The 22,757-nt window shown below is 43.0% G+C and overlaps 3 protein-coding genes across 3 annotated transcripts; 2 read left to right on the forward strand and 1 right to left on the reverse strand.

The window, feature by feature from the left end:
• Positions 1 to 801: 801 nt before the first annotated feature.
• cfap57 (cilia and flagella associated protein 57) lies at positions 802 to 10,771 on the forward strand. Its single transcript, XM_047581783.1, has 21 exons — positions 802 to 1,097; positions 1,248 to 1,561; positions 1,657 to 1,916; positions 2,277 to 2,451; positions 2,527 to 2,679; positions 2,787 to 2,923; positions 3,012 to 3,177; positions 3,283 to 3,396; positions 3,472 to 3,684; positions 4,613 to 4,786; positions 4,894 to 5,055; positions 6,052 to 6,207; positions 6,402 to 6,495; positions 6,578 to 6,768; positions 6,852 to 7,025; positions 7,191 to 7,349; positions 8,128 to 8,271; positions 9,143 to 9,259; positions 9,370 to 9,504; positions 10,030 to 10,173; positions 10,256 to 10,771. The coding sequence occupies exons 1-21, from the start codon at positions 941 to 943 to the stop codon at positions 10,427 to 10,429; spliced, it is 3,513 nt and encodes a 1,170-aa protein (XP_047437739.1). The 5' UTR covers positions 802 to 940; the 3' UTR covers positions 10,430 to 10,771.
• A 192-nt stretch (positions 10,772 to 10,963) lies between these two features.
• On the reverse strand, positions 10,964 to 17,855 carry nuf2 (UF2 component of NDC80 kinetochore complex). Its single transcript, XM_047581784.1, has 13 exons — positions 17,579 to 17,855; positions 15,668 to 15,742; positions 15,301 to 15,377; positions 15,086 to 15,147; positions 14,733 to 14,830; positions 14,288 to 14,361; positions 12,971 to 13,064; positions 12,821 to 12,883; positions 12,602 to 12,739; positions 12,382 to 12,522; positions 11,658 to 11,833; positions 11,346 to 11,481; positions 10,964 to 11,255 (listed from the first exon to the last, which is right to left on the reverse strand). Exons 1-13 carry the CDS (start codon positions 17,699 to 17,701, stop codon positions 11,148 to 11,150), a joined length of 1,365 nt encoding a protein of 454 aa, XP_047437740.1. The 5' UTR covers positions 17,702 to 17,855; the 3' UTR covers positions 10,964 to 11,147.
• Positions 17,856 to 18,305: 450 nt separating this feature from the next.
• ap5b1 (adaptor related protein complex 5 subunit beta 1) lies at positions 18,306 to 22,714 on the forward strand. The gene is made up of 3 exons (XM_047583546.1): positions 18,306 to 18,635; positions 19,402 to 20,196; positions 20,502 to 22,714. Exons 1-3 carry the CDS (start codon positions 18,498 to 18,500, stop codon positions 22,410 to 22,412), a joined length of 2,844 nt encoding a protein of 947 aa, XP_047439502.1. The 5' UTR covers positions 18,306 to 18,497; the 3' UTR covers positions 22,413 to 22,714.
• The last annotated feature ends 43 nt before the right edge of the window (positions 22,715 to 22,757 follow it).

A 22,757-nucleotide genomic window follows, 5' to 3' on the forward strand; every position in this document is an offset into this window, starting at 1 on the left:
TTATAGGTAAGTAGGTAAAACTTTTCAGTTTCATTTCATTGCTTCAGTGGTGCAAAAATTATTAGTATATAAATGTAACCTTAACTCAAATAACTATTACCTGTAAACCACACTTAAAGAGCTATTATTCAGAGACGATATAGTCTGTAGGACAAGAGTTCATTAATATAACTGTCAGGAGATGCTAACAGCAGACTAAAAGACTAAAACTTGTTTTTTTGATATTATAGGGCAAAGTATTTTATGTGCCATTATCATTTAATTGGACCTGAGAATAGATGCAATTAAACCACAGACAAACAATTACGTTTAGCAAAAATATTCTGTAGACATTGAATCTTTTTTAAATGGCTGGTTTAAATGTCGTTATTAGGTAGTAGGTATATTCAAGATAATTAAAATAAAGCAAAATAAAATGAATATATATATATATATATATATATATTGTTTTGTTGTCATACACAGTCCACGGATGACATGTTACGACATTGGCAAAAAACTACGACTCCAAACTATTTTCGGCGTTGCTTAGCGACGACATACATATCTGACCAATTTATGTCTAGCTAAAATATTCTGCAGAAAGACATGGGTATATATATATATTAGAAAATGATTGGATTGGACGTCGTTTGATGTCTGTTCAAGATTATTAAAATAAAGCAAGATTAAAAAAAAATACTTTTTGAGTGCAGTCTACGACTTAAAACTAGTTCTCAAGTTCTCGCGGGATTTTCGGCGTTGCCTAGCGACTGTAACCACAGGAGCACATAAACATTTATTCGGTCTCGTGTGCTCCTTTCTGCCGTTCAAAGCTACTGTTAGCTAAAAGAAATAAGTTAAGTGGAAGTTGTCTTGGCAGTCTTTGTAGTTTTTTATTTATTTATTTATATATTTTTTAGGTCCGTCTAAGATTAAAAACTAAATTGACAACTTACAAATGGCTTCTGTAGTTGCTCAGCCGCACTTCATTTTCGGTCTACGGGCAGGTGTGAGCAACAATTTGTGTTTCTTCGACGAGCAAACGGTCGTCTTCCCCAGTGGAAACAGCTGTGTGTGCTACAACACCGTCCAAAGATGCCAGCGGTTCATTTCAGGTTTGCTGCGCTCTGCTGTCAAGCTGTGGGTTTGACACTTAAAACAAACAACTTCACACTTAACAAACTCACTGTATTTCTCTTAAGGAATCTGGTGCCTAATGTTGTTTTCATCCCTGATGTTAAGTTACGTATGTGTTGTCTCTAAAGGCTCAGAAAGTAGTCGGGGCATGCGTTACCTCGCAATCAGTGCCAACCGGCGTTACCTGGCGGTGTCGGAGTGTGGTGACCAGGCCTCCATCACGGTCCTGGACCTGCAGCATGAGCAGGGCAGAAAGAGGAAAGTTCTGACTGCAGGGGACACACCTGTTCAAGAGTTTGTGTGCATGGCTTTCTCGCCCGATTCCAAATACCTGATTGGACAAACAGGGGCTCCAGATTGGACGCTGATCTTCTGGCTTTGGGAAAAACACAAAGTCCTGGCAACAGTTAAAACCACTAACTCAAATAACCCTATTACCCAGGTGAGTCATATGTGCAGCATCAATGCAGCTGCAGCTTTCATATGTGCAAGCGCACACACACAGCTAAATGTGTCCCTGTGATTATGTTCCTTCAGGTCAGCTTCAACCCTTACAACAATACGCAGCTCTGTGTGAGTGGGACTGGTGTGTTCAAGCTGTTCCGCTACTCAGAAGGAGCCCTGAAACAGAGCAACTTTGCAAAAGTGGAGTCCATCAACTTCCTGTGCCACGCCTGGATGTCAGAGGAGAGAGTGGTCGCTGGGACGGACACGGGCAGGCTGCTGGTGTTCGAGTCTGGAGACCTGAGAAAAGAGATCAGCGTGACTTCTAAGGCTGTGCAGGGGAAACCTCACAGGTCAGCGGTCATACCACCTCCTCCACAGATTATTTTAGCATAAACATATAGATTACATCTAATAAATGTGTACCAAAGGCTAGATGCGACCTTAAGCTGGGATCTGGGCCCAGGTTGAATGCAACCAATTGTTCGTTTTCAAAGGTTGGAGAGTTTTGCACACACGATTAAGAGGCTCATTATGATAATTTAAAGTCTCATCCTGGCTTTTCGATGAGACATGTATTTTTCTCCCAAGTTAAAATCCATAAAGGCCAAGGTTGTTAATTTAACAAAGAGCTAAGGGGATGAGTGATTACATCTTGGACTCATGTGTTTGCAGAACTGCCATTTCATTAAAACTCTCGCTTCACTGCACAGGCAAATTGATATGAAGAAGATCAAAGACGCTGATGTGAATGAAGGTCTGACTGTGCCTCGCGTCACAGCCATCTTTTCCTACTCCAAAGGCTTTGCCTGCTCCATGGGTCCTGGCACCGTCTGTCTGTTTGAAAAGACAGAGGAGGACAGTTACCGAAAGAGCAGGGAGATACAGGTGAGTATTAAAGCTCTAAACCAAAGCCACTGTGGAACTGGAAGCTTTGTGTACATACGGACGTTTTTGTGTCAGATCCCTCCAGATCTGTGCAGCAATGATTTGACTCCAGAAGAAATGCAGGAGATTAACACCATGTGCATCAGTCCAGCAGAGGAGACGCTGGCCATCAGCACAGACCGAGGACAGCTGTACAGCATCAGCCTGTCTTCTGTGGACGTGAACAAGGTGCTGTACGGTCATATCTACCTGCACCGCTCCTCCCTCCTCATGCGTTTGCACCAATTTGATTTCAAATTGATGTAAACTTTACTACTCTGTCTGTCTGTCTGAAGGAACGGCCGCATTTTGAGCTCCTGTCCCAGTCCTTCCACTCCAACTCCATCACCGGATTGTCCATCTGCATTCGCAAGCCTCTCATAGCGACCAGCTCTCTGGACCGCTCCGTCCGCATCTGGAACTACGAGACGAAGTACAAATCCACACGCAGGCCCACTGGTAGATTGTCTTGTGTCATGTGATGTATTTATCTTCTTTCATTAATTAGATTTTGTTACTAGAGTGTTGGAACTGTACAAGGAATTCCAGGAAGAGGCGTACAGCGTAGCTCTGCATCCCACTGGCCTCTTCGTCCTGGTGGGCTTCACAGACAAACTCAGGCTGATGAACTTGGTCATCGATGACTTCCGTACTTTCAAGGAGTTCACTGTGCGCGGATGCAGAGAGGTAGATACTTTATGTGTACTGATAGTGTGAGTAATAAATATAACGTCTCTGCTATAGAAAACTCTCTTCAGCTCTGAGGATCTATTTCTTACTCTCCACTTTTAGTGTGCTTTCAGCCACGGTGGCCACATGTTTGCAGCCGTCAATGGAAATATCATTCACATCTACTCCGTGACGTCTTTTGAGAATATCCTCAACCTTAAAGGCCACAACGGAAAGGTGAGCCAGGAAGGTCCATAACCATATTTGACGATACAGCCATATTCTATTTTAATACATTTCTTTTGTGTGTAGGTACGTGGCATTGAATGGAGCCTGGACGACAGCCGGTTGGTGTCGTGTGGGATGGACGGCGCCGTGTACGAGTGGAACACGCAGAACGGCAAACGGGAGTCAGAGAGCGTCCTCAAGTCCTGCAGCTACACTGATGTCACCTTCTCCTCCGACTGTAAAACCATTCTGGCCGTGGGAACAGATCTCACACTAAAGGAGATCCAAGACTGTCAGGTAACTGACATCTATCTATCTTACCTACGAAACCATCATCACATCTCTGTCTCCTTAGGTAGAGGTAAAGATGTATGATTAAAACAGACAAAACAACTTGTTGTGTTTCTGCTCCATCAAATGTGGCAAAGCTGCACCTGAGAATTTTTTGAGGATGTTATTCACTCTCTAGGTTACTGTTTTGATTAGGTTTTTCAGTTGTACAAGTCACATGACATTATATGAATGCGAACTAGTGCCATTGTACATTTGGGTTAACATAATTTGGCTAAAATGTGTAACACAGGATCAGGAGATATATAATATTTTAAGCGTTTTAAATAGTCAAACCAGACCTGGTTAGTTTTGACTCTGAAGGACTACAGTTGTAAGATGTTTTATTTTAGTTGGTATGCAAGTGGAAATTTCAAAATATAGTAGGACTGTACTGTAGGCATGAAAAATGATCTTTATTTTTCATTATAAATTGTGTTTTTGGACATTTAAATTAAAAAAAGAAAAGAAAAGAAAAAAAAAATCAGGATACAAGTTTTTCAGTAAGGACATAAAACTCACGCTGAATGCTTGAAGCATTAGGGATTAAGGACCTAAGATTCCAGCCTAAACATTTGATAACCACCTGCAAAGTTAGACACTTCAATAAATAATAGAAAATATTAATTAATTCATTTCTAAATTGTATTGCAACACCACGTGTTAAGATGCAAATTATCATGCAATCATACATCCTGTAATGCATCACTATCACAACTCAAAAGGAACAAAACCTTTTTTGTGGAACAACATAAACATAACATAAATATGCTTTGTGCTATGTACTATAAATAAAATATGTATTTGAACATACTGTATATACATTTTAAAAAATGAATTCCCTGTTATCTCCCAAACTGAGTGTGTATTTTATTATTGCCCGTTGGTTCTGCAGGTCCTCAGGGAGGTTCCTGCTGATGAGGTGGCTCACACTGCTCTCGCCGTGTCACACTCTGGCAGGGTTGTCTTCACAGGAACTTCCAGTGGAAGTGTCAGGGCCATTAAATACCCGTTACCCCTCCAGAGGGAATGGATCATGTACCAGGGTCACTGTGGCCCCGTCACCAAGGTGAATAAATGTAGACGTGTACACTAAGCTAACAGAGAAGCAGACATGCATGTCATCCTTTGAATGACATTTAAATACACTAATGACCTGTCATTGTGCATCCTCAGATGGTGATCACGTATGACGATCGCTTCCTGCTGACGGTGTCTGAAGACGGGTGTCTGATGATGTGGAAGATCATCGATAAGGAGGGTCGAGGGCTGAAGAGCAACAGGCAGATCGTCCACACCGAGGAGATCCTAGTCACCAAGTCAGACCTGGAGGAGAAGGTGTGTGTTTACGTATCTGTGTCTGTGTTGTTCTTAGATGCATGCCACCATTTTCCCTGTCCATAATGTGGAATGGGCTATTGTACAGGAACCTACTGTTGTAGCCTGTCACTACAACTACACTTGCTTAACCCTTTATGGGGCAAGGAACCATATATGGTAACTTCAGCACAGTGAGGTTTAGAAGCATGTGGTTTTCACCCAGCCAATCAGAGAAGATCAAGAAACATTCTCAGGTCTGTAAGGTCCACCTCTGCATGAACACTGAGCATAAATGCTTTATTAGGTACCACAAAGAAGTGTTCTAATGTGATAATGTCGACAAGTGCCTGAATCAGTATTTATGTTCTAATGCTCTAAATACATGTTTACATTTGTTTACATTTGTTTACTGAACCATATATGTTAAATTAATTCATTTTACTTTTCTCCATGAAATTAAATTTCACTGAGCACACTGTTCTAAGTAGCCGAGTGTACCAGGGAAAATATGTAACGGAACAATTACTCAGTTCCAACAAGCAGGAAAATTAAAAGCTATGATGCGATCACTATAGAGGCGGCACAGGGGTTTACACTGTTTCCTTACAGCGAGAGGGTTCTTAGTCTTAGTAAACTTTGTTGTCTCCCTGGGGTGAAAAACTACACAAAAAAAATACAGACAGGCACCAGTTTGGGGGCAGGTCATCACAACAGATTATTAATGAGGCTAATGGTTATCGGCATGAATGAATTTGTAGGTTCCTGCAAGCTGACTGAGGACTTTATGTGTGGAGGTGTTCCTCATTAGCTACATACAATATAGCAAAAATGTAGATGTAAATGTAAATTTAGTCACAAAAAGACGTCATCTGCTCAGGAGAAATATGGGGACACTTTACCAAATTCTGGGAGAGTTTGCTCATCTGCAACAAAAGGGACAACTGGTGTGTAAAGGTTGGGAATGAAGACCGTTTAGAAATGTGAATCATATAATCCTTTGTTCCTGTGTTTCAGAATCAGAACATGCTGGAGCTGAAGATGCGTCTGGAGGAGCTACAGATGGAGAACGAGTACCAGCTCCGCCTGAAGGACATGAACTACAACGAGAAGCTCAAGGAGATTTCTGACAAGTTTATCCAGCAGATAGAGACCCTGAAAAAGACACAAGAGGTCTCAGCTCCAATCCAGATATATTCAGCATCTACGTGGCTAGTTTTTATTATCACGACTATCTATTTTATTACATGTTGCAGTATGTTGTTAAGACGACTCTGTTGATTCACTGCAGGAGTTTTTTCTGCCTTTGATGAATCATGTAACTTAAAACCTTTGTTGTTTGCTCATGACATAATCTGCAATTATAGACCATGAAGACAGAGATGGAGAAGCAGGAACGTGAAAGCAGGGAAAATTATGCACAGGTCACCATACAACATGGCAAAGAACTGACAGATTTAGGTAAGAAGAGGTCAGCACAATCCAAAGCTACTGTTTGTTTCTACCAGGAATCACAGAGAAGTCTTTGTTTTATTACACACAGAGGAAATCTACAGCCAGAAGCTGATCGTTGAACACGAGAGGTTTCTGGATCTTCAGCAAAAACATCAGAGAATGCAGGAGGACTACGAGGAGCAGCTGAAGTCTGCAGAGGAGAGCAAAACCCAAGAGCTGGAGGAGCTCACTCAGCTGTACGAAGCCAAGCTGCAGGAGAAGACTCGGCTCCTGGTCGAGGTCAGTCCAAAGGAGCGAGAGGAAAAGGTTAAAGTTATTTCTCTCCCGTCCACTGATTCCGTCCTGCTGTTTCTTTTGTTCAGCACCAGGAGGATGCCCAGAGGCAGATCTGTGAATTTAAAGAGATCATAAAACAGGTGGAGGAGGACGAGGAGAGGAAGATCCACGACATCCAAATGAAGTATGAGAAGAAACTGCACACTGAGAAGGAGACCAACACGAGTCTGAAGGGAAAAACTGGCATCATGACACAAAAGGTGACCAAAGCTCATATTATTCTCTGAATTTATCATCACAAAAACACAACAACATAATATTCTGTTTATGTTGATGGAGGAGTCATTTTTGATTTCTCACTCTTCATCTTTTTCCTCGTGTCGTTTCCTGCTCTTTGTGTTTGTTCGTGTCGGTGTGCGTCACAGTTCTACACTCTACAGAGACAGATTGACGACAGGTGCACTGACATAAACACGCTGAAGCAGGAGCGACAGAGGCTGCTGGGCTTGATCCGCTCCCTGGAGAGCGACATCGAGGACCTGAAGAGGCAGATCTCTGGTCATGAAAAGACCAGCCAGGACAAGGTGGCTGAGATCACATTTCATTTCACTGACGACTCAGTTCAATTCAATTCAATTCAGTTCAGTTCAGTTCAGTTCAGTTCAGTTCAGTTCAGTTCAGTTCAATTCAATTAAATTCAAATAACTTTATTTATCTCCAAGGGGCAATTAAAAGCCAAAGACAAGTATATAAACATGAATACGTTGAAGTGCAGTGCATTGGAGTCCAGTCCAGCCCTCTTCAGGCTCAAGCTTCCTGAGAAAAGAAGGTTTAAGAAGTATTTAATATCAAGGTTTCATTTTCAAAGGCATAAATTGGGTCTTTTTTTAGTGTCTCTCCACATTTGTGTCAGATTTCCTTTTTAAACCTAAACATTTCTCCACAACATGTTCACTTTACCTGATGATGTGACTGTGTAGGTTGACGCAGAAAACTAGATTATGGACCAAGTATGAGTTGGTACCAGGAACTTTCATTTTGATCAATGCTCATTGTTATATGCATTTATGGAGCATGCTCGAAACCCTGGAAAGATTAAGCAAATTAGTCCACAAACATTACAAAAGTACATTACAAAAGTCTGGACATAACACGTTGTTGTTGTAGACAACCTCCGACCATTTAGCAGCATGTAACCCCAAAGGTTCCTGGGTCCTCTGAAAGTTCCTCACCAGAGGGTTTTACATGGTGAAACATACCTCCTAGCGGTTTGAGGGTTTTCCAGGCTAAGCATAAATGGCTCCACAGGATGTTTTATGTAAGCGAGCTGAGAGTAAAGATATCTCCTTCGTGCACATGCAGGATAACACCATCTCCGGCTTGAAGAAGAAGAACCAGGAGCTGGAGAAGTTGAAGTTTGTTCTTGAATTCCAGCTGAGCGAGTTAAAGAAGCAGAGCGAGCCTCAGCAAGACGACATAAGTAAGAAGAAGGAGAGGATCCATCAGGTGTGTGTGTGTGTGTCTGCGCGTTTTATACAGTGGAAACAGAAAGTGGATTTCCTGTTTTCCTACAATCATAAAGTGCATTAATTAAGATTCACAGTCACCAATTTGGTAACGGTTTAGAACTAACTTTAGAAAACTTCTAAAACAGCTCACACAGATTTTGTGACAACTTACGAGTTTGACCCCGACATAAGGGAAGCTACTGCTTTTATCTTCAACAGAGACTGGTTACCATGGTAACTGGCTCCGTGAATCTGCTCGCTGGCAGGTTTTCTTCGTCACACTCTGATGTGTTCTGTGACTCTTTCCCTCCAGCTGAGCCTGGCACCGTTTCATTTGCTCTCTTCTTTCTAGTGGGTATCAAATCACATTAAAACTGTGCAGTCTATATTGAAAAAGTCACTTTACGCTATATTTAGTCCAATTTAAGAATATGCCTTGTGACAATCACATGACGAATGATTGTTCATTGTTGACCTGGCCTTCTCTGAAACCCATGTGGTGGTTACCACTGACACCTCACAGCAAGAAGGTTGTGGGTTCAAATGCATCAGCGTGGAGTTTGCATGTTCTCCCTGTATCCATGTTTGGTTCCCTCTGGATACTCTGGCTTCTTCCCTCCGTCTAAAAAACATGTTCCTTAGGTTAACTGGTGATTTTGAAACTTTCAGATTTGAACCTCTGGCTCCAGTGAGACTGTGTTGCTGCCATAAGCCTCTGAAGTTATTTACTTATCTACCAACCTACTCTGAGAATATTTAAATGATGCATTCATTATAGACGAGGCAAACGTGGTCATTTAGAGTTGGTATAGTTGGTACAGACGTTGCCGTGGCGATGACAGTGATGTGCCGTTTGTCCTGTGTAACAGCTGCAGGAGGAGTTGGTAAAAATCAACCAGAGCAACACCCAGCTGAAGCTCACCGTCTCCGACCTGAGGCTCAAGCTGAGGACCAGGGACAAAGAGATGCACAAGGAGATGCAGAAAGTCAGCGAATACAAAACACCCACACAAAAATCATTCAACACAAAAGCTGAATGTAATCACCAGTTAGTGTTAAACACAAATCTTCGCCTTAACGTCTTTTCTGTGACCAGGTGAAAGATTTGGAGTCACATCTTCAGCGGCTCAAGGCCGACCTCCACAACTGTGTCAGCTTCATCCAGGAGCCGAGAAAACTGAAGGACAGCGTTCAGAGGATCTACGCCCGCTATGTCCCACAGACTGACAGGGTGAGAGGGGCTCATGTACTAACCAAGGTCAAAATTACATACTTTTTCCAGACCTTAATTTCCAGACTTCTCAGTAAAAAAATCATGTAAATAAATGATGGAATTAATCATTTGTTTTCATTAATCTGAATATATATGCTGTTATGTCACCCAATAATTTCCAGAAGATTGTAACTGGGTAATGTAGCTCATAGAAATAAGTTGAAAACAAACCCAGATAAATTCAGTGCACATTTTTTTTTATTGTAAGTTGCACATGAATCACCCATAAGTGATCATCTATGTAGCCGACTGTGTGCTCTGACACAGACAATTAGCTGTGCTGCCAAGCGCCTTAAAAAAAAAGGATCTATCCATATTTTTCATTCCATTCATAATTTTCATACACTAGTTTTCTTCTTCCACACTTTTCCAGACCTGGACATTTATAAAATTAAACTCCATACTTTTCCACACTTGCGTAGGAACCCAGACTAAAGCAGAGCTCATTGAGTTCAGCTGTTAACCACGTGTGGTGTCTTTAAGGTGGAGAAAAGCAGAGTCGACGATGATATTCAGAAGGCGTTTGACCACCAGCGAGATCACCTGGAGAAAACCGTCAACAGTCTCAAGATGAGGCTGGCCAAGTCTACCGAGGAGCACGAGCAAGTCTACGTCAAGATCATGAAGGTAACTCTTCATGACCTGAACGGCTTCTCTCCATTGCTTCCTGAGTGAAACAGCATCATAACAGTGACTGTGGCCTCTGCAGGAGAATGTGACTCTCATCACTGAAATCAATGAACTGCGCAAGGAGCTGCACTTGGTGAAGATCCAGGCTAAAGATTACAAAGCTCAGCTCGCTGCCTCTAAGAGGTCCTACAAGCTACGGCCCAGCTCAGACCTGGGTCCCAGAAGGGAGCGCAAACAGGAAGATGTCGCCTGAGCTCCAGGGACGACGTCCGAGCAATGAGGATACGGAGCGACGTCTTAAAAGCTGGTGAAGTTCATACATGTAAACTTATTCTGTTAATTAGAACGACTCTGATCTGGTAGAAAATACTATCAGATCATTTAATTTGAATATTAGTTAGTATTAAACATGACCTCCTCCATCAGTTCTGGGAATTATTCAGCTAAAATAAAATGACCTTGTGTGTGTACGTTGGTTTTTGATTGGTATAAACGTTTTTCTTTTTTTTTTCTTCTTTTTATTTGAATCTCTCATCAAGATGTCATGCAGATGTATTTATCTGAATCTAAATAAACCTTTGAAGGTATTTATAAATGATAAAAGAGAATATGTGTTGTGTTTTTTTGTAGCATATAAATGATATGAATGTAGTTTGGTCCCATATTTGCTAAAAAAAAAAACTACATCTACATCTCACCTAGAAAAATATTTGTAGATTTAATTTACTGTATTACATCCTGAGAACAAACAGGTGTCAGTCACCATATGGATTCTGTCATCACCAGATAGTTTGTGACTGGACTGTTTTATTTACAAAGGTCAAAGATGACAACTACAGCATTCACTTTTAATATGGAAACTTTTTTTTAAATATTAGGCCAAATTGGCAACATGTTACAACGGTAAGAAGAGGCGAGAGATAGAAGGCGATTAGTTGGAGTAGTAGGAGTAAAAAAACGACGAATAAAGTTTAGAAGTTTGGCGACATCTTGGTGACGTTTAGCTTCAGGTCTGTGATGCGCATCTCGATCCTCTGGTGCAGCTCGTCCATTGAATCCAACAGGGTGTCGTACAGAGCCTGGACACAGGAGAGTAAAGCACGTTATCCACAGGCAGCGAGTGAAGCTGTGTGCGGTGAATCAGACGTGCAGGGACGTGGTTTTACTACCTGAGCCTTCTGCGTCTCTTTGCTGCACACGTCCCTCAGGCTCTTGATCTTGGACTTCAGCTGCTGCGTCTCATTGGAGATCTCTTGGATTTTGTCGGCCATCTCCTCTCGCTTCTGGTGGATTTGGTTACACTGCCTGCAGAGCAGTCAGGAAAAAGGCTAAGATGACATAGAGCTGAGTGGTTTACCGATTTTTTTCACATGAAATTAATTTCACATACCCAGCTAAGTGACATATGTTTGACAATTTTACAGTTTGTTTTTTCTACATCTGGTGCAAATGACAGGAAGTCATGTCACTGAAGTAAATACCCCAACACATCTTGGTAGTGCTGCTCCTTCATCTCCCTCTTCTTCTGTCTGCTGATGTTCTGCTTGCACTCCTTGTCCAGCTTCATGCCCAGAGCTCGCTTCAGCTGACCTTCCTCGATGCACAGGTTCTTCAGCTCCTTCTGCTTCTTATCGTACTGAGCCTTCAGATCCTGGTGCTGGGGAAATCAAACACAGAGCAAAAGACTTTGAACGCCGTACTGCAGAACACAGAGGTGTCAAAAAGTGTCTCTCTCTCTCTTGGTGTTTATTATTATTATTATTATTATTAGTCTACTTCCTGTTGCTACACCCTGACGAAGGCCAATATGGCCGCAAGCAGGCCCATGTGTTCTTAACCAGTTTCACCATGCTGAAATTAAGGCTTTTAATACTTTTTCTACCTCAGAGGGTCTTTGCAATCTTTTCTTTTTTTTTGATTTCTCACTTCATCTGTCACAAATAGAGAATCTGAGGGAAGAACTATTTTGAAGTCTACTGAGCCTCTTAATCTCTTTGTGTCTTCTCATATCTCCAAGTCCATTACAAACTTAATCCTCCCAAAATCACATGTATAATTTGCAAATATTCAGCTTTTTTAAATGTATGTCCCACTCAGTGGGAAAAGGTTTCTGTAACATAGCTGATTTTTTTTAAAGTCTCAAACCTCCATTTATACTTACAAAAAAAAACACATGTGATAAAGTGGTAATGAAGCGATGAATACCTCCTCCTGCCGCTGCTTGCTGTTGTTCATGCTGCTCTCCATGTCCTGCAGGAGGCCGTACATCAGCTGGATCTCTGCGTCCGTGTGAGTCACACCCTGCACCATGTTCTGAAGCTCCACTACACGCTCGTCCGTTTCTTCCTGTCAAATATGAAAAAATGAAAATGAAGACATCTGATGCCAACACGACAGCTTCTGGGGACGTTTCGGTTCCACTCACTATGGAGTTCTTGATGTTTTTGACGTTCTCCTTCATCTTCTCCATCTGACTCTTCAGCTCCTCTGGAGACTCAACGATCTGAGACTTGAGTTTGCCGACGTCTTCCTTCAGGCTGATGATGTCCACCTTCATCTGAGCCTAACGCACACGTGTCTGTTTTCAGTAAAAAGGCTTCGTGTAGAGTTTTAAACCCAGTACATTTACACCACGGTCACGTACCAGTTTCTGCGTCTTCTCCGCTATTGTGGTTTTCCACTCTGCAATGCTGTCGTTTTTGGCATTCTGAAAGGAAACAAGCGCACTTGGTTTTGACGAGGCCGCGCGTAGAAGCGTGGTTTGTTATTGTGACCGTGTTCCAGCGCAACCTACCACTTCCTGATATTCATGCATGGTGGTGGACTGCAGTTCAGAGAGAGCCGCCGCCAACTCGTCAGCCTCGGCCTGCTGCTCCGGTGGGATGGTCCTGAAGAAGATAGAGACAAACCTGTGGCTCAGTGTGCAAACATTTATCTCCCATGTCTACTGATGATCTAGATATAAACACGTTCTTACAAAATGACTCTGTCTCATTGGGTTTCAGAGTGTAATGTCTAGAGTGTGTTGGGTTTTCGAATGTGCTTAGTTCAAGGACCGTTTAAACTCTGAAATACATCAGAGCCAATGAAGTCGATCCTTATGGAGAAACTTTCATTCACATTAATTATCATTCCAGCCTTTATGCAAAAAAAAATGTCTTTTTAGGACATACCCAAAGTAAATTTAATGCTGTTCATGAACATTTTGGAGCTCATGCATGTTCTTGGTCTCTTTTGAAGTTTCTATCACAAAAGTCAGAATCACTCTAAGTGGTTTTGTTCTTCAGTAATCAAAGCTGACACACAGAAGTTGTTGGTTGAATCCTACAGTGACTTTTATCAACAAACCGAGTCTTTATTAAATTAAATACTTTAATGATATCGTTGCACTAAGAACCACTCTTTAAGGCACAAAACAATCAACTTCTCTGCTGCATTCAGAAAATGTTCTCACCCAGAGGAAGTTGATACGACTTAGGGGAACTCAGATGTTTAAAATTATAAAGGTTAGAACTCATTTTTGAAGTAGGTGCTTCACAGTTAAAGGAGTAAACTTGTGCATCTGTGGCAAGTTAAAATCAAGAACTTCGGTTTCTAAATTCAAAAAGATGTTTGAAATTAATGTAATTAATAAATATAAATCTGTTTTATAGACAATAATTATCAAAAAACATAGTATGTCATCTTGGGATTTGGTACATCTTTTATAATTTAATATATTTGATCCATGCAGAACTTTGTCCACATTAGATGTAGTGATTTCAGTGTCATCAATCGATATCTATGAAATCAGAAGAAAATTACTTATTGCACTGCAGCATTTACTCAAACACAACTCGTGTACAGAGTTCTGATTGATTCAAAAAGCTACTGCCGCCCCTTATACGACCCAGCAGAGTGTTAAAGGGTTAAATGACTTCATACAGAATCTCAAAACTTCGATTTATTTCTGTTTCACACAGTTGCTCAAAAATCACAAAAAGAAAATCTGTAAATTCAATAACGCAAGAAGAAATGTCCGAGGACTCGTTACTTTTCTGTAGTTAAAAGAACAGAATTAAGGAGCTTTTATGGCAATAAAACAAAAACACACATCTAATCCAAAACTTACGTCAGCATCTCAATCTTCTTCTCTGCTTCTGCGTTGCCTTGTGTGTAAACCTGCAGTTTGTCCACGTCTGCTCTCTGACAACAGATAAAAAGTTAGTCAGTATAGTGACGTCAGATTATTCTACCACTGTAATCTGAAGGATGATCTGAATAAAATACAATAAAAACAAGGAGATATTATGGTGAGTTTTGAGGATACAGTGATGATGAGCTACAAACTTTATGGTGTAACAGATAAATTTAATTATCTACAAGCAAAATTATTCAACCAGTGACATCAACATTTCTGGTTTCTCACGTGTAACATGCTCATTAAAAATACTTTCTGGCTTCTGTGCTGCGGCTGATTTCTTAAAATTAGGCACAGTTAATATTAAAACCACTGACCCCCAAGATGTATAAGGCCACTCCAGCTGTTATCACTTATGTGGAATGTTAGTACGTACAAATTTGGCCTGTTTCTCCAACATCACGTCCATCCGCTGATTCCTGAAGTGGAGAAAGTTCACGATGGCGCTCAGAATGGTCAGAGTCCTTTGTTTCTCTGAGCGGAAACAAAGACATTCAGTGGTAAATGATGTGGAATCAAAATTAATCTGTAGCATTAACGTAGGGAATCAAGATGATCAAAATATCAAACAAAGGAAGACGTATAAATGTGTCCTGGGAAACTACGAGTGGCATTTATCCATCACCATTTACTGACAGTTTAGACCGAAGAAAATAATCAAATAGTTTGAAAATCAGCTGCGTCTCACTCAATAATAATGATAAAAACAAATACAATACACACACTTACTTGGAGCAAGCAGGTCATTCAATGAAAAATCATACACCAAGCACATAGGCAGGAACTGCCGCCTAAAATTAAAAATAAAATAGGATCATACACAGAGTTCTTAAAAGAAAATAAATGAAACAACACACAGCAAGAAACACATCTGTTAACTTGTCATTAATGATCGCTCCATGTCACAACACACACAGACACACACAGACAGGATGAAAACTTACATGCGTGTGTAGACGCTCATGATGCCAGTGGCCCCCTCATGATAGACTGGAAACTGAATGTTCTCCAAAAGCGGAACCTGTTAGAGAACAAAAGGTAAATTGAGGCCTTATGAGGTCAAATTGAATGCATCTAACATGTCTCACATCGCATCACGCATAAATACCTGGAGACTGGAAAATTAAAAACTAAAATTAAACATTCCTTTGTGAACTGATAAAGAAGATTGGATAGAAAAGACGTCACTGATTCCCTCTAGGAATGTTAGAAGATGATGTGAGAAGTTCTGTGCAGAGATGGTCAAAAAGAGAGGAGAACTGACGTGTCCTAAACTTTATTTGATGTGTAGCAGTCTGATGCAGTACTCACCATGGAGTGACACTCGGGCCTGAAACGATACAGGAGATGCAGCACTCTCATGTAGAGGGTCTGAACGGTTTCTGGCTGTGAGAGTGATAAAAAAATAATGGCTTCAATGATCAACAGCATCCTAACACAGTCGGTCATCTAATACGACCCATTCAAGACGCTTCATACTTTAGATTTTTTTTAAAGCCAGTCTGACTTTAGGCCTGTTTCTAAATGTTATTTTTATTATGGATCTCCATTGATAGTAGAAGTTTTGTAATCACTCAACTCTATTTGATTAATTAGGACAATGACCAGAAGATTTAACTGCAGCAAAACCCAAAAATATACATTATCATACAGCTGGAATACACAAAAGAAAACTAAAATAATTCAATGAACATTGAAACAGAGGCTAATGAATATTCTACTGAGAGATTTCTGCTGCAACTTAGTTAAAGCAAGTGAGCATCTTCCAAAGTTTCAGCCTTGTGAACAGAGCTGAACCAGTTTATTGTCTAGCCAGTATTCAACTTAATGAATGTATGTCTTTACTTTTAAAAGCCTTTTGGAAGGCAACTCAATGTAAAAGCTGCAAAGTTTCATATAAGCTGAAATATTCCAGTGTGGTGTTTTACTACACTGGAACCAACTACAACACATTATCTTCTTTTCCACACATCTATTTAAAATGAAGTCGACCAAATCATAGGACTTTCCACATCCCCCTAATAAACTTAGCCCAGTCTGGCACAATCCGGATTTCCAAATCACAAACTAGTCCTATCTTTTCAGTCGTGGAAAAGAGCAGGAATAACACATCTGAAACATTCATATTCAATCAGGACTCACCCCATTCTCCATGATATTACACTAAAACAGCAATATAACACTGGCAGTAACAGTTTTCTGCAATATTCACAACGAAAACAGTGTCTTAAAGAGAAAATTAATATAATAAATAACACACTGTTAACAACCCCATTGTTTAATCAAATAAAACAAAAGATTAGCTACTCAGCGATATACAAACACCTAATGAACACAGGCAATAAACTTCCACAATCTGGGGAAAAGGAATTACAAGTATTAAAAGTAAAGTATTAAAGTATTACAACCTGGATACGCAGCTACATCAACACCTTCTCAGTGTCACAAAACTCTGCACTGAACAGAAAATAACATCTGTCCACACTGCACGACAAACACTATAGATGATTACTTTGACACCATCTGGCTCTGCACATATTAATACTTTAATATGTCAGATAATATGTCTGCTAGGAGACGTCTCTGCAGTTGAAATATGAACAGCCCAAATTCAATCAATCGCTGAAAAGACAGTCCTCCCAAATTGAAAAGACACAACAAAAATCTCAATATCTCAGTGGCACCTTCTATTATCCCACCATATCTCACCAGAAAAACAAATATCATTAAAAATAAATAAATAAATAAATTAAAAAAAAAATCATTACATACTAGCTGGTCACAAATATCAATAAATTAGGATATATAAATAATTTTCTCCGACTACATACATATGTATATACACAAATAAATATATGTAAATATACATAAATAAATAAATTATAATTGATATATATATATTAATATATATAATAGGCAATATATAATAGATAGATATATTATAAATGTATAATTATACATCTATACACAAATAATAGTGTTGTCTTCTCCCCTGTTTATTTGTTTGTTTGTTTGCTCTCATTTAACGTCACAAACATTTATAAACATACAAACTGCTGTAAAAAGTACGGACACCTTTTGAAATTTTCATTGTTGGACTTAAGTTTTATATATAACCACAAAATACTTTTAAATTTTATTATTAGTGTCCGATTTTAGTCCAAAAACGGTAGCCTCTGGTTTTCTACTGACTGACTGAGCCGATGTCTACACGGACGTTACCTTGGGATGAGGAGTCAAGTCGCTCTTCGTGAAGTGTTTCGCCTCTTGGCCGGTGAGAACTTCAGTTCGAAAGAAATTCACTATAGCATCCACAGTGTAAACGGGGAAGGTGTTTTCAGCCATTGTCGCCGCTTACAGTGGGTACGAAAAACACAAAGAATATATTTTAAGTTCAGAGAGGGGCGTTCAAATTGGCGCCCAAAAAAGACTTCCGTGTTGATTTTCAGGCGGCGCGTCTGATTGGACGATTCGTCTTCTTCTTCCTCGTTGGTTTAGAACGTTGGTTGACAAATCAGCTTAGAGATACTTTACCGCCCCCAACTGGATCGTGATTTAACTGCAGATAGATAGATAGATAGATAGATAGATAGATAGATAGATAGATAGATAGATAGATAGATAGATAGATAGATAAGTTATATTTTTTTCGCAAATCTCAAGTTATATTTTTTCGCAAATCTCTCTGTCCCACGGAACCGCTTTACAGAGCGGTTGGCATGGCAACTGGTATGTGAGCTAACAGTCTGCACGGCATTTCGATTTTTTTCTCGAGATTGTATTTCGACTTTTTTCTCGAAGTGAATGATGAAAAAAATCTACCTCCTCTCATTTTTCCCTCATGGGTGGCTCTAAGATTTCTGATTGTTGATGGGACATCCCGCTAGAGCTGGATCGTCCGAAACAGCAGGGGGCGATAATAGATATGGAGGGTCGATGGGGGCGGTCATGTGACTTTTGAGTGTGAAACACGTGACACAACAAGGAAGTACTGTTCCTCACCGCTACCAACACAACCACCGTGGATATTGGATGTTAGCGAGGAGCGAGTTGTTTTACCTGAACTGTCCCGGGTGCGGTGGATGTGGCTGCTCCTGAGATGATAACCTGCGGGCCGCCAGAGTTTCGCATTTGAGTGACAATGGCGGAGAAGTGGGTCGAGAGGATCTCAGCTTTCTCCCACAGCCCGTCTCACTTCCTCTCCGGGACCACCGCGGAGGCTTTTCTGGCGGACCTGCTCCGTGAAGTCCGAGATGACAGAGCCAGTTACAATGTCAAGGTTAAAAAAAAGCGTTTTCGCACGTAATATTTGCGTGTACATAATAATGATTAGTTGTAAACCCAGGGGTTCAACTCATTTTAGTTGAGGGGCCACATTCAGCCCAGTTCGGCCCAGACCAGTAACACAATAGCGCATTAACCTATAAATGACGATAACTCCAAATGTTTCCCTTTGTTTTAGTTCAAATAAGTATATTATGAAAATGCTCAGATTCAGTTAACTGCACTATTATACAACATGTATTGCACAACTGGACTTTTCTTAAGTCAAAGTCAACTTAATTGTAATTTCTGATAAGTGCAACACACATACAGGATTGAACTGTTCTTCCTCAAAGGCCTATGGTGCACCATGTTAGACATAGACTACCACACATGACAAATACACATAAAGTAACTGGTGCAACCTCTGAGTTGGGTGCAAAAATGGATGAAATGAAAATGTAAGTAGAAGGAAGGAAGAGGAAGAAAATGAAGTGCAATTTCTGTTTAGTTCTGGGTCTCAGTGTTGTGTTATGTTCACCGCTCACACTAAAACTGTGTGAATCCTTGGAATAGCAGTTATTCCTGTCTGGTAATTGTCGCTACCTTTATCTTAATCTAAACGTCACGTAAAGGTACATTAGGTTAACTTCCACACAAGACTGAATGTTGTTTGTGGCTGGAATCAATTTGCACATAACGTCTGTATCACTGTAATTTATAATTTAAATAAATGCAGTCCTGCACAAATGTTTTCATCCTCTGTCCTTTCCCATCCTCAGGTCCTCCTGTTGTCCCCGCTGTGCGAGCACCCGACTCTGCTGTGCCCCTCCGACTCTGTGGGTGAGGAGACAGCCCTGGAGCTCATGTCCGTGTTCGCCCAGTGCCCTCCCAAGCTGCTCCAGTTTCGCTGTCACCTCCTCCTGGCCCTCACCTCCGTGCTCGTCTGCACGTCCTGCGTGAGCGGTCGCTCCCGTGCGTCCCAAGACTTCCTGGACCTGCTCCTCCAGGTGTCCCAGGACGCCGGCGACATCCACGGCGACGGCGCCCTGCGCTCCCTCCGGGCCACCGCTTGCAGCTGCCTGCAGGAGCTGGAGGCCTGCTGCCCCGGCCTCCTCTCCCAGCGCCTCGAGCTCCTGGGCGGGCTCCGGCAGCAGGAGACCTCCAGGCTCCACCAGGACTTTGCCGGCCTCCACGTTCTGGTGTTGAGAAACGCTGTGTATCAGCTCACTCAGGAGACCGGAGCAGGCGCTGAGCATCTTAAAGCTATCCTGGGAGGAAATACGTCAGTTGTATGGGAAGCAGACCAGGACTCAGTTGTTAAGAATAACAAGGAGTCAGCCATACTGTCTTCTCTTATCCTGGGACCAATGGGCAGAGTGCCGACACTCCAGACGGGACCCGACTGTAAAGAGTTGCGCTCCATCCTCTCCTCCCTGCTGGAGGAGTCCTACCTTCTCACTCCTCTGTGTCAGGCTGCGCTGTTACATCGCCTGACCGAGGTGGTTGCCATGGTGCCTGGTGTTACTCCGGGCATATTCAGAACTCAGCTGCTGCGACTGCTGGGGACTGCAGAGGTTTGTTTCAATTTAACACACATCTAACTGACATGCACCTCCCTCAGAAAGAGCTGTGATTGATGGTCTTGGTGGTAGCCTGGCAGAAGATAAATAATTAACCTGTGAAGCTACCTGCTGCCATTCAAACAACAGAATAAGTCATGATGCTTGGAATGAGACAGCGGTGATAGCTATGGAAAAGTATGCAATATATGTGTTATATCACTGAGTAAGTACATTGTGTAAAGTGTGCCGTGGAATTTTGCACTTCCTGTATTATTTGAATGTTTCCAGAATTCAGAGCTCTGTCTTTCTCCCGACAGATTTGCCTCCTTCACGTCACTCTGCTGATGAAGTGCGCGTTCACAGACAGCCTGTTCAGCGCCGAGGACGAGGCTTTCATCCTGAAGCGGCTGGTGGTCCTCTCCCAGCACCCGCTCCTGAGCGTGCCGGAGAAGCTCTTCTACATGGACTGCATCCTGCACTTTCCGGAGAACCGGCCGATCAGCAGCAGCGTCGACGACGAGACGCTCCCCGTGCTGCTGACCCCGCGGCTCGCGTCGGCCCTGGTGCCCACCGTGTTCAACGGCAGCGCCACCCTGCTGTCGCGACTCAACCTGCTGTCCCTGGTCTGCCTGGAGGAGGCCGAGGACGCGGAGGGGGAAGAGAGCCGGGGGCTGGCCTACCTCCACGAGCACCTCACCTCGCTGCTGCGCATCGTGGAGAACGGGGGAGGCAGGGAGCTCGTCGTCACTTTCTTCAGAGCGACCTTCCTTTTCCTCTTCTACTTCTGCCACGTGGAGCGCTACTCCACGAGCCTGACGGAGCAGCTGTGCGAGCTTTACCTCCGCCACACCCACCTGGCGCCACACCTGATCAACCTGGCCGACCAGACCCAGGACAAGCTGCCCGAGTCCAACTGGGCTGTGGAGCTGCTGAAAGCCTTACAGAGGGTCATCACCAAGGCGCCGCTCGGACAACTCACCTTACAAGACCTCAGCTGGCACCTCAAGATGCTGGCCCGAGTGGCAGAGGAAGGAGATATCCGCCAGGGTGGCACCCTCAGCTTCCTCTCCGGCATCATCCTGTCGCCTCCCTCCTCGGTGTGCGTGAGCGGCAACTGGCGCCTGGGGAACGGCCTGCTCGGGGTCTGCCGCCGCCTGCTCGTTCACCCCGGCCTGGACTCGCTGCTCATCCCCCTGGCGGACGTCCTGCAGCACCTCGCCTGCCGCTACGGGGACACGGACATCCAGGACCACGCCCGCCTGTACTACACCCTGCTCACCACGCTGTCCCGGGAGAAGCTGGCCGGGGTGCTGGCGAAGGGGGCGGCGGAGGGAGAGAGGCAGATCAAGAAGCGATCCCTCTCCTGCGTGCTGGCTGAGGGCGAGGGGCTGACGACCATGCTGACCGTTCACCAGACGGAGGAAGGGATATTCAGGCTGACCGAGGCCCGGCGGGAAACGAAAGAAGGGGTCTCGAACGGGAAGGAGGGAGGGAACTGTCCAGAGGAGGCGAACGCGGCGCTGGAGGCCTACAGAGCTCAGTTCAGCGACCCCGGCTTCGCCTCGGAAATCACCTTGAAGTACGAGCTGTCTCACGCCCAGGCTCACGACTCCCGCTTCGACCAGCTCTTCAGCATCCGCATCCACTTCATTCTCACGGACGATCACTACGAAGAGCTGGAGGACATCAGCGTCCCGTGTCTCTTCAGAGAGAGGCCGGCGCCCGTAGTGCGGCTGAGGCTGAAGCCCATACGGCCGCACCCCACCACCCTCCGCGCCAGCGCCATCTTCACCACGCAGGACGGGCTCTCCTGGCACACCGCCCTCCCGGACATCCGGGTGGCCTTCCAGCAGACCTTCACGCCTCCGCCCGTACCCCGGACGTGGGGGCGGAGCAGCAGGCTGTGCGTGTTCGACGGGCTGTGGGGTGAAATCTGCTCCGAGAGCGGGGACAGTGTCACCAGTCTGTTCTGCTGCCAGCTGAAGGAGGCGGCCGTGAGGAAACTGGTGGAGGAGCACTTCCTCCCTTACCTCGCGTCAGACCCCGCTCAGAAAGAAGAGTCCAAGGTGCTGGTCTTCCTCCCGCCACGGTCCCACGTGCTGATGAAGATCAGGTCTGAGGAGGACGCCGTGCACTTCGACGTAGCCACAGACAACTGGCAGCTTCTGCCTCACATTAATTCTTATCTGCTGAGAGTCACGTCGTCACAGGAGGACGCTCTCGACTGATCAAGATACTTTTTTAAAAAATAAATGAATAAATAAATGCTGATTTTTAACATCTAATTTTTGTTGATTTAAAATGAAGCTTCTGCACTTTAAATGACTTCAAGTATTATTAAATTAAAATAATTAAAGAAATGTGTGAAATTTAATATTTTGTCACTTAATAACTGATTTCAACTGCCAGCAAAGATTTTTTTTCTACATTCATAATTACAAGACAAAGTATGATTCATTTATTTGAGTTGGATCTCACTTGACAGACGAACAAAACATTTACATACAAAATTAAAGTTTTGTAGACGTATCGAAGGCATTCGTCAAAGTTTTTGACCTTTAGTTGTTCTAGTT

The sequence above is a fragment of the Mugil cephalus genome, chromosome 4 (genome assembly GCF_022458985.1).
Source record: "Mugil cephalus isolate CIBA_MC_2020 chromosome 4, CIBA_Mcephalus_1.1, whole genome shotgun sequence".
Classification (NCBI taxonomy): Eukaryota; Metazoa; Chordata; class Actinopteri; order Mugiliformes; family Mugilidae; genus Mugil; species Mugil cephalus.

What these genes read in the sequence shown, in the direction of transcription:
- cfap57 (XM_047581783.1), top strand. Translation starts at nt 941, where the DNA reads ATGGCTTCTGTAGTTGCTCAGCCGCACTTCATTTTCGGTCTACGGGCA. An exon ending in ATGCCAGCGGTTCATTTCAG is followed by an intron (nt 1,098 to 1,247) that starts GTTTGCTGCGCT and finishes TTGTCTCTAAAG; the next exon opens with GCTCAGAAAGTAGTCGGGGC. An exon ending in CAAAGAACTGACAGATTTAG is followed by an intron (nt 6,496 to 6,577) that starts GTAAGAAGAGGT and finishes TATTACACACAG; the next exon opens with AGGAAATCTACAGCCAGAAG.
- nuf2 (XM_047581784.1), bottom strand. Translation starts at nt 17,701, where the DNA reads ATGGCTGAAAACACCTTCCCCGTTTACACTGTGGATGCTATAGTGAAT. An exon ending in ACTTGACTCCTCATCCCAAG is followed by an intron (nt 15,743 to 17,578) that starts GTAACGTCCGTG and finishes TCACTCTCACAG; the next exon opens with CCAGAAACCGTTCAGACCCT. An exon ending in CACTACCAAGATGTGTTGGG is followed by an intron (nt 11,482 to 11,657) that starts GTATTTACTTCA and finishes ACTGCTCTGCAG; the next exon opens with GCAGTGTAACCAAATCCACC.
- ap5b1 (XM_047583546.1), top strand. Translation starts at nt 18,498, where the DNA reads ATGGCGGAGAAGTGGGTCGAGAGGATCTCAGCTTTCTCCCACAGCCCG. An exon ending in GAGCCAGTTACAATGTCAAG is followed by an intron (nt 18,636 to 19,401) that starts GTTAAAAAAAAG and finishes TCCCATCCTCAG; the next exon opens with GTCCTCCTGTTGTCCCCGCT. An exon ending in GACTGCTGGGGACTGCAGAG is followed by an intron (nt 20,197 to 20,501) that starts GTTTGTTTCAAT and finishes TTCTCCCGACAG; the next exon opens with ATTTGCCTCCTTCACGTCAC.